Source organism: Fulmarus glacialis, unplaced genomic scaffold (genome assembly GCF_000690835.1).
Source record: "Fulmarus glacialis isolate BGI_N327 unplaced genomic scaffold, ASM69083v1 scaffold2798, whole genome shotgun sequence".
NCBI classification, from domain to species: Eukaryota; Metazoa; Chordata; class Aves; order Procellariiformes; family Procellariidae; genus Fulmarus; species Fulmarus glacialis.
Window position 1 is genome coordinate 12041 of NW_009228803.1, and position 10449 is coordinate 22489.

The following is a 10449-nucleotide window of genomic DNA, read 5'->3' on the forward strand; positions in this document are numbered from 1 at the left end:
CTCCAGAGAATGAAGATTACGTAAGTTTTACTGACTGGCACTCATGAGAGAGAGAAAGCAATTTTGAGTGTGTGTTCATACAGACTTTGCTGTGGTTGCCTTATGTCTTGTAATAGATAATTTTTGGAGAGAGGAACTTACCTTTGTGGAATCTCTAGTTAGAAATAGTGATTTTTTTTTTTTTTTTTCCCTTCTAGTTTGTTTCTTCCAAAGACTGTCATTTTTGGTAGCTTATACTTACAGGCTTAAAATCTTAGTTAGCCTCTTGTATTGACAAACAGGAAAGAGATCATATGGTTTTGGAAAAAATGCCATTGTTCCTGTATTTCCTGCTTTCTTTTATTTCTTACATAGAATCTCTTCAGTCAGTTTAAATCTGCTCCTTCTGATAGTCTGACGTACAAACTAGCTTTATGTCTTTGTATGATAAACTTCTACCATGGAGGAGTAAAAGGAGTGGCACATCTTTGGCAAGAATTTGTGTTAGAAATGCGCTACAGATGGGAGAACAACTACCTGATTCCAGGGTAAGATTTTTCTTTTTTTTAAATTGCTTTGTCATAGAAAATGTTCTTTGTTTCAGGAACAGAGTGAGTTCACTATGATTTTGAAACATACTGTTTTGGTTTCTTTAAATTGCAAATGCTGTCCTCTGTTTTTATTACCTACTTCCTTAAAGCAAGAAAAGATAGGGAGTAGGGAAAAGCATCTGTGCCCTTCTTTGAAAACTTCAAGATGCCTGGGGAAGCTCAAGTTAAAGAGCACTCCACTGTGTGAATGAGGGCAAAAAAAAAAAAAAAAAAGCTTAGGTGAATGCTTGGCTTCCAGTTTGTCGTTAGATAAAAATGAAGGAGCTGATACAGGGAGAAACACTTTTGCTTTGTGGTGTAGTTTCGCCACTTTTGTAAGGGAGCTATTCCAAGTTCCTGCTGGTGTAATAGCCCTTTCAGGCAGCTAATGCTGTCTCAAGTATTCCAACTGCTTGGCTTCCAGTTTATCGTTAGATAAAAATGAAGGAGCTGATATAGGGAGAAACACTTTTGCTTTGTGGTGTAGTTTCGCCACTTTTGTAAGGGAGCTATTCCAAGTTCCTGCTGGTGTAATAGCCCTTTCAGGCAGCTAATGCTGTCTCAAGTATTCCAACCCTTCCAGGTTATGTCTGCTGCAGCAGAGCTTGTTGCAGACCAAACGAAGGGTTCTGTCAAGATGAAGTATCAATGTAGAGCAAAAATATATCCTGTGGTTTGTTGTTTTTTTTGGTTTTTTTTAAATGGGCTGGACTAGCCATTTATTCACTAGCTTGTACTTTCAAATGGTTACACTAACAGATAAAACAGAAGTTGAAATATATAGAGATCACTCTACTGTATCATTGCAGTTTTAAAAGTAAAGTCAAAGGTGCTTAATTTTCATTTGAAAACAAGTTACGCTTTTCACTTCCAAATGGAAAACTGACCGGGAAATGCAGGGCATGTCTGTTTCGTACTAGTATGAATGATCTCTGAGCTTCAGAAATGACCTCTAGGAAGTAAATGTAATTTAATTTCTGGGCTTGTTCAGTCACTAGCTTGTCTTCTGAGACCATAGAAGAGCTGCATAGTTGAAATGGTGGGGGTGGGTTCAATGTGGATATTTGCCCCTCTTTTGGATTTCATATGATTTAAGACCACATGTGTGTGAAAGATTCAACTTTATAATTGATAATGGTTACACTTCTACCTTTTGTTAGATTAGCTAATGGCCCTCCAGATCTGAGATGCTGTTTACTGCATCAGAAACTTCAGGTAAATATCCCAAATTTAAGAATGATTTTTCTCCTAAGGAAACTGTCAAAATTATAGCAATTATTAGCTAAATATATTGTTGTTGTAGATTTAGTTATGCTTGTATTTTTGGGTCTGGACTTCATTTCTTGGGAAAATCTTTTATAGCAACAAGTTCAATGGAATTGTTATCTTTTAGAATTGTAAGAGATTTTTGGTGACTCTCCAAGTTTTTCTGTGACATTGTTTCCATAAGAGAAGTAATTGCTAAACAATTTTTTTTTCCTTTAACTTGTTAGATGTTAAATTGTTGCATTGAAAGAAAGAAAGCAAGAGATGAGGGGAAAAGGGGGAGCATGTCTGATCGTTCACCTGGTGGTACTTCTGGTGATGCTGGAAAAGGAGCAGACCACTCTGGAGATAACCCTGATAAGGAAAAAGAAGTTGGCAAGTCTTGGGAATCGTGGAGTGACAGTGAAGAGGAATTTTTTGAATGTCTAAGTGACACAGAAGATCTTAAAGGAAATGGGCCGGAAAATGGAAAGAAAGGAGGAGCAAAAGAAGGCAACAAAGAGCCTGTAAACTTAAAACCAGAAGGTCGTCTGCATCCACATGGAAAGTTGACGCTGCTGCATCCAGGAGAGCCTCTCTACATTCCAATAACACAGGTTAGGTAGCAAGAGCTGAGCCAGATGTGCAATATGACTCTTGTGCAATATGGCTTATACCTAGGATTGTGAATTGTATATAGTTTGCAGGTTATAGCTTTATCTGTTGTTAAAATTGCGAAGTGTTCTTGGCCTAAGACCTTGTTTTCCATTTTAAAACTTGATGAGGCTGTTAAACTGAAATCTCACATGCTCCTTGTTTTATTTGAGAATGGGTCTCCTTACCAAATTTCACTCAAAACAAGTTTTTTTAAACAAGAATTAAGCTGTCTTGCCTACCTTAAAATTGGGTTTCTTTTAATTTCCAGCTCTTGAGGCATCTTCCATCCCCTCCTGATTTTCTTTCCTGTAAAGCAGGAACTGCCGTGGTCCTTCCACCATGAAGATTTCTAGCTGACTGACCAAAGCACTGGATCAGTTTTGCTGCTACTTTTTTTTCTTTTATCTTTTTTTAAAAAAAAACATTTCTCAACTCATATCTAAAAGGCCATAGTCATCAGTTTTTGGTGCCATTATCTAAAGCAGGTTTATCATCAAACAACTAGAAATGTTACATGACACAGACTTTCTTGCAGAGTGACTAGGGATGAAATAGGAAGCAGTGGTGTCAGAAGAAGTCGTTTGAAATGAGCCATGCATGAAGAATACAGTCTTTTTCATTCACTTGAGAGAAATTATTTTTAATGAATGTTGCTTTGCGTGGGTAAAAGGTATAAGCAGAGTGTGGTCAGGCAAAATATTGTCAATTAATTATGTGCTGACTGTATCAATGGCAAAAATTCTACATTGTTTTAGGTGGATTTTCATCCATCTCAACAAAATAGTATCAGTCAAACACTTCCTGGACTTCATCTGGGTTTTGACATTTTAACAATATATTCTTATATTGTACTTCATTCTCAGGTTGTTTTCTTTTTAATTTCTTTTTGTTAGTGTCGTCTTCAGATGCACAGCTTTAAGCTAAACAGTTTAAGCAGCAGAAATTTATGTTTATTTCCTTTGAGTACAAATAAAGTAGAATGAACTTTTGGTGACAGCGAGCTTTCCACTCCTTCTTCCTTAATAAGGGCTAAGTCTAGGAGAGGCTATTTGTAAACTTGTCTTTTTCTGTGTTACAGGAACCAGCACCCATGACTGAAGATCTGCTGGAAGAACAGTCTGAGGTCCTGGCAAAACTAGGGACATCAGCAGAAGGTGCTCATCTTCGGGCACGCATGCAGAGTGCCTGCTTGCTCTCAGATATGGAGTCTTTTAAGGTAGTACTACTTGAAGAATTCTGTGAGACTGCCTTCTTCTTAATTAAACTATCCCCCTCTTGCTTGTGTTGAACAATTTTGAAGGTTTTTCTGACGAGTTTTTTTCTTCTCCACAAAACAGTTTCAAAATAAAGTTGAAAATAAAAACCTATTGATAAAACTCTTAGAACATTTCAAAATCTATGCCTATCCAGTCTATTATGCTCTAATGTTCCAGTAAATCTGCACAATGTCTGTGAGAGGGGAAAAAAACCCCAAAACATAGAGTTGATAAATTGGGAATTAAAACTCAGACAAGCCCATAGAAAATGATGTCAGAAGAAAACTGAGCATTAAAATACTGAATCAAAATTACACATCTCTCCCTCCCACCACCTTGTAGCTTTCATTTACTGTCTCTCTTACCTGTACTTTCCACTGTGTCCAGCTTTGTAAGGTGCACCTTTAATCAGATTCCAAACGGATAAAATGTAAAGGTGGTGTAAAGAAAAAAAAATATATTAACATGTTCACAGTTCTGTATTTGGACTTGGGGAGGTGGACATAATTTTTATGTATAGTTGAAGATGTTTTGTTCTTTAATAGGAAGGATAAGTTACTACTATGTAGAAGTCCTATACAGCTATTCATCAAATTGGGACTGGACTAGCTGTGATTTTGGGTAATTTGTTCCATGTCGTTTCTGAGCTCTGCAGAGGGAGCTAAGAGCACATACATTGGTGTCATCAAAGGATCTCAAAACTCTGAAAATATTGGAGATTCTGTCATGAAATAGCTATATATATTTTTTTTTAATTATTGCAATTACTTTGTAGTAAAAGGATACAGATGTACTGTAAAATAAGAGTATATATAACATATCAATATCAGTTTATTAACAGTGATTCATGTCATATTAGATATATGTAGCAGTTTTATTTCTGTGGTGCAAATGATCTAAAAACTCAAAGTAAGAACATAGAACCATAATTTGAAGCGGAAGTGCACTCTCGATAGGTACATCGAATAGAAAGCTGGGTTTCCTTTTATGTTCTAAATACATCCTACAGATGTATTTATCTGTGTTGACATTGCATCTATGAAAAATGAAGGTTCTTTTGTTTGCGGGAGTTTTTTTTTTTTTATAAGTTCCTTTCTAGAGGAAGTAGAAAAGGTGAATTTTGTTACTGGAGTGTTAAAAGATGGAAGGTCAGTGCTGAAAGCGTATTTATGCAGCTCGGTGATTCTTTTAGGCTCGGGCCGTTTTTCATTTAAGTCTTTAATGGTATAAGCTTATACATAAAAATTTAGTGAAAATTCATATTTATTGTATGTATCAAGTACCAGATAGAAGCTTGACTTAACAGTATAATTTTGAGCTTGCCTGAAATAACTGATGAATGTACTGTTTTGATGGGATAAGAGGAAGGTTTCTTTGTTTTTGTTGATGATGTGGGGTTTTTCCCCCGCCATTGTCTTGGTTTATACTTACTTTATCCCCTCACCCTCCCAGGTCTCTTTTCTAGTGTAGAGTTTGCTGACCGTCAACAGAATTCCCTGAGTTTTGGCTCCTAGGCTCTGCTTTACCCAGTAAATCATATTGCCTTCCTACCCAGGTTATTATGTTTTTATAGGATTTTTGAGGCACAAATTTTATTTCCTCTTCATTCCAGGCCGCTAATCCTGGCTGTTGTCTGGAGGATTTTGTGCGGTGGTACTCCCCTCGGGATTACATCGAAGAGGAAGTGGTTGATGAAAAGGGGAATGTAGTGATTAAGGGCGAACTGAGTGCCCGAATGAAGATTCCTAGCAACATGTGGGTAGAGGCCTGGGAGACAGCAAAACCAGTCCCAGCCCGGAGGCAGAAGAGACTGTTTGATGACACTAGAGAAGCAGAGAAGGTAAAAAGCTCTGTGGCTAGTGATGGTCTGATCTGTAATGCTTCTACAAAACTTTATAGCAGCCCTTTCTTTTTTCTCCTGCAAGATTTAAACATTAACACATCATTGCACTGTATTCTTGGAGTTACTAAACTGTTTTGTACATGGCTTAGGGTTAATCAGAAATTCTTGCTGCTGTACAACAGTGTCTTTGAAGTATCTAAAATAATTAGTGTGTGGAATGTAACTTCATAAGGTGTATTACTTAGATACTTCTTTGAATTATTAGTAAATAAAACAGATTTTTGTCTGCATGTATACGTTAGGAAACTAAAGTGTTCCTAAAACATAATTATTTTTAGTTTCATTCTAACCTGTTGGGACTGAGAGCAATCACTGGGGATTTATGTAAAAACTACCTATAGAGGCCTGTCTTGCAATAGTGTTCCCTTTTTGTGAATTCTTCAGCATAGGTGCTCATCTTCCGTAGTTAACCTTATCTTTGGGAAGTAGTTTTGATCAGTAATGTATTAAATTGTCTGATGTTACAGGTGCTTCATTACCTTGCAGTTCAGAAACCAGCTGACCTTGCAAGGCATCTCTTGCCTTGCATCATCCATGCATCTGTACTCAAGGTAAAGGAAGAAGGTAAATAATGTTTAATAAATTATTAAGATATTTTAGAGTGAACATTGATGCAATAATTACAACTTCTTCATTTCTTTTCCTCCTAATAGAAGCACTAGAAGATATATCTTCAGTTAAGAAGATTATTAAGCAGATAATATCCCATTCCAGTAAAGTTTTACGATTCCCTAATCCAGAGGACAAGAAGTTGGAAGTAAGGTTTTGTACTGGCTGAGGCTGAAAACCTGATAGACTTTTACACTGTTCATGGGAGTGCTAAAAAACCATCTTTTTAATTTTCATTTTTATTAAACTCCTGCAGGAAATCATTGCTCAGATTATGAGTGTGGAAGCTATCATCGCCAGGGCCAGGTCTCTGAAAGCAAAATTTGGGGTAGAGAAATGTGAAAATGAGGAGGAGAAAGAAGATCTACAAAGGTGACTGATGATTCCCTCTCCCTCCCCATGGTGTTTTTTTCCTCTGATTCCCTTTTTTTGTAGTTTCAAAATTTAGGACAGGTGGAAGTGGTGATAATACAGAAGTACTAAGGAATCATATCTAGTAGCAATAAACATTAAGTTCCCTGTCCCTAGGCTACCTACAGATGTTATATGTGGGTACCCTAAATGCCTCTCTAAGTAACAATCTCTTTGAAAACATGAGATACACATTATTTTAATGGAATTTGTTTTTATCTTGACAGTACTGGGGATTTCATTTATTTTTTCGTGTATGTAAAATGTATATGTGATGAACTTTGTTACAATAGAGGTAAAATTAGAAGGACTAGGAATTTAGTGTTTTCTGTAACTAATATGGAAGAAATGCCCCCCTCTCCCCCCGCAAGTTACATTTTCTTATTCTAGTCTCCTTACTAATTTGAAACATATTACTGAGGAACCATACGAATGAAAAGCGACGAGCAATGTTTCATTGCTTCGCTACCTGCTGTCAGATTATTTACTTATTGCTTCAGATGACTAATATGTAACGTTAAAAAAATCACGATAGCTTCTTGCAGCTGTGCTGAGAGGGAGAGATGACATTTTTGTAGTACATGTTGGGAGTTCAGAGGAGTGATGTCTGACCAATGCAGTATCTCTGTGCTAAAAAAAAATGGTGATGTTGTTACTTCTTCTGTGTGGCCAACACCATAAAGGCTTTTCATGTTGAATTTATACATCTGTATTAGGAGCCTGGGTTCCATTTGTAGTTAATTGAGAGAAGTAGGTCCCTTCAGAGGCTGAATTGCAACCTAGGTGTTAATTGGCCCTGCTGCTGGAGTTGCAATGCAAACAGCTGTATTATCTGCCTTTCCTGACCTTAGGTGGGAGGCTGCTGTGTTCAGCTTAGTTTTGACCTATGTTATCTGTGAAAGAACAGCTGCTTGTATTAGCATGAAAGAAAGAGCAACAAGGTAGGAGGGAACAACTGAAGGCTACGGCGGGTTTAGTCTTTGGGGTAAATGGAAAGGAGTAAAGGGATGAAAAGGTGATGATAGTGTTTGAGTGGGATGCTGAGAAATGTCAGGGTTTTTTCCTTAAACTTTAGAACGGAGAACTCTTGAGAGTGTCTGCAAGTTCTTGCTCTGTGCAAATGGTGCTAGGTGGAGACCTCCTCACAGGAAACAATTCTGGTTTTAGATTAGCAAACTTGGATATAGCTGAGAATTAAACATCCCTTTTTCCTTTTTAATAATTTGTACCACCAGATTTGTAAACTGTCTCTTGGAGCAGCCAGAAGTGTCAGTTATTGGTGCAGGAAGAGGACCTGCTGGCAGCATTATTCACAAGCTGTTCGTGAATGCTCAGAGGGTAAGAGAGAGCTTTTGATTGCTTTGCGGACACTTCTAATTTAAGCAGTATGAGGTAACGACTTATCATATGATGCCAGTTTATTTTGTCTGCATATATGTGCTTGAGGGTTTTTTGTGTGATGTTCAACATGATTTTGGCAGTAACAGAATCTTGCAAGACAAAAGAAGAGTGACCTGGGATGTTAAACAATTAAAGCCAGCTGGGTAGATAGAGGTGTCATTAATGTTTGATTTACTTCAAATGGTAACATCAGTAATGCTGTTATGGCACAAATTTATGCTTTATTCAAGTTACACAATATATGCATCACAGCAAGAACAATCAAGTGTGTTGATTGTTTCACATAAGAATGTAGAGAAACACATCATAATACTCAATACTTCAGGAGTAACTTTTTCGTCTGAGGCTTATACTTGGAATACTTGAGATTTCTTCTGTGGAAACAAGCGTGCTTAGGAAGAGTTTCAGTTCTTTTCCAGTACAACTCTACATTCAGTTTACTTATTGCCAGTGTTGTATGCATTTTCTGGAAACCCTTCCCCAGCCTATATTGGTATAAATACTCCCTTTTTCTCTTAAGCAGTCTCTGTAATAATTAGCCTTAAAGTATTGATTTCCAAACTTCTTGGACTGCAGTCAGCCTTCAGTTTCTGTCAGAATTATACCTGGTCATAGAATCAAATTATCTGACAAAAATTTATCTACAGTGGTGATAACAAGGTAGCATAGTATTGCAGACATCTTAGAGCCTGAAATCCTGTTTGGAAATCATTGCTGTAAAAATTCTGTGATTGGGAATTAAACTCTTTTAAGGTGTGGATGCTTTTAAAATAATCTGTATTTTGCAACTCTGCATAAAAAGGACCATTCTGAAAACAGACCATGGTTATTCTGAGAAATGAAAATTGGAACATTTATTTTATCCTTCTAGTCTCTAGGGTTGCAAATCTCAACATGTCAACCAGCCTTACTTACAGACTTCCCCGTAAAGCCTGAGGTTGTGCCCTGTAAGTGTATGCAAGCGTATGCACTTGCCTTTTTAATATGGAGGCATTGTTTTTAAAGCTGCGTAATGTGTTAATGTTCAATAAAGATGTATGTAAATTTCTAGGGTTTTGTTTCTTTTGAAACATCAGTAACTAAAGCTAGGTTACAGATACTTCCCACTAGTAGCTGGTCACTGTTAATTAAGATATCTCAGAGGGACAGGCGCTAATTTGCTACCAGAAACCACTTGTTTTTCATCTACCATGAATTATTTTAGTAGAGAGCTGTTTGGTAAATAGAAATTGAATGACTTCCTTGTTCATTACCTTTTGAACCTGGACTCCTATCTGTGAGTTGTGTAAAATGCGCTGTTATATTCTCAAGTTTTCTCAGGAAAATTATGATGCAAATGCATGTTCTGGGAAGTAGAGTGCATGATGTCTCTTAAACCTACAATTTCCTTCTAACCTCTTGTAAGTCACCTCTGACTTGCCTTTGTTTCTGTCTTTCATCACTGGTTCTTTTCTCATCCTTTTCCAAGCTGACTGAATCTTCTGATGAGGTAACCAACTTTGTCCCTCGTTTCCCACTCATCTTCCCTAGCTGCATACAGTTGAACCTTTTGGTAGATAGTACAGCAACCTGACTTAGTTTGTACTGTTATTCACATATTTAGCATAAAAATAATTTTGTGTTTCCAGAATGGTTTTTCCTCATTTACAGACTTTATTTTTAGAGACTAACAGGTAGTGAAGAGAGAGAAATCTTTAAAAAAAAAACAAACAAACAAAAAACCCAAACCAAACCAAACCAAAATCATTTCTGCGAATGAATTATTAACATTTTCTGATGCTGAAATATGTGGCCATGCCTTTCTATTCTTCTCTGTTTATTGAACACTCAGAATTTTGGGGGGGGGGGTAGGTAGAGATGGACAGTACCTGAATGTCACAATCTAGATACCAGTACTTACTGAAACTACTGAACTTTTTGGATGGAGATGCAGAGAGGTTTGGGGAAGAACTGGGGTAACTGCATGAAGAAGTGTAGCACAGGGAACATGCTCTCTGTCGGTTTCCTAGAACTGCTCTTGTGGGAACAAGGGGCACTTGTCCCTGGTGACTCCTCCTGTGGCACATGCTGCAGAACCGAGCGGTGCCACGTCCCTGCTCCTGGGGAGCATGTCGGGGAGAGGGGTGGGAGCAGAGGTGCTGTGGGGCAGCTGAGAGGGGCCACAAGGGTCTTCCAGTGGGCAACGAAGCTGGTGAAGGGTCTGGAGAACAAGTCTTATGAGGAGCGGCTGAGGGAACTGGGGCTGTTTAGCCTGGAGAAGAGGAGGCTGAGGGGAGACCTCATAGCGCTTTACAACTACCTGAAAGGAGGTTGTAGCGAGGTGGGGGTTGGTCTCTTCTCCCAAGTAACAAGCGATGGGATGAGAGGAAATGGCCTCAAGTTGCGCCAAGGGAGGTTT

At 37.9% G+C, this 10449-nt stretch overlaps 1 protein-coding gene across 1 annotated transcript in view; it reads left to right on the forward strand.

Annotated features, from left to right (window-relative positions):
* The window catches only part of RAB3GAP1 (RAB3 GTPase activating protein subunit 1 (catalytic)), a gene marked incomplete at its 5' end in the record, with an annotated part of 22928 nt that overhangs the window by 11341 nt on the left and 1138 nt on the right, over positions 1–10449 (forward strand). Inside the window, 11 exons of the mRNA XM_009583596.1 lie at positions 1–20; positions 355–527; positions 1730–1784; positions 2063–2431; positions 3550–3687; positions 5340–5567; positions 6098–6194; positions 6284–6387; positions 6496–6611; positions 7886–7988; positions 9520–9540. The exon at positions 1–20 is cut by the window's left edge and continues 79 nt beyond it. Coding sequence (XP_009581891.1) covers positions 1–20; positions 355–527; positions 1730–1784; positions 2063–2431; positions 3550–3687; positions 5340–5567; positions 6098–6194; positions 6284–6387; positions 6496–6611; positions 7886–7988; positions 9520–9540 — 1424 coding nt within the window. The remainder of the gene's footprint in view (positions 21–354; positions 528–1729; positions 1785–2062; positions 2432–3549; positions 3688–5339; positions 5568–6097; positions 6195–6283; positions 6388–6495; positions 6612–7885; positions 7989–9519; positions 9541–10449) is intronic.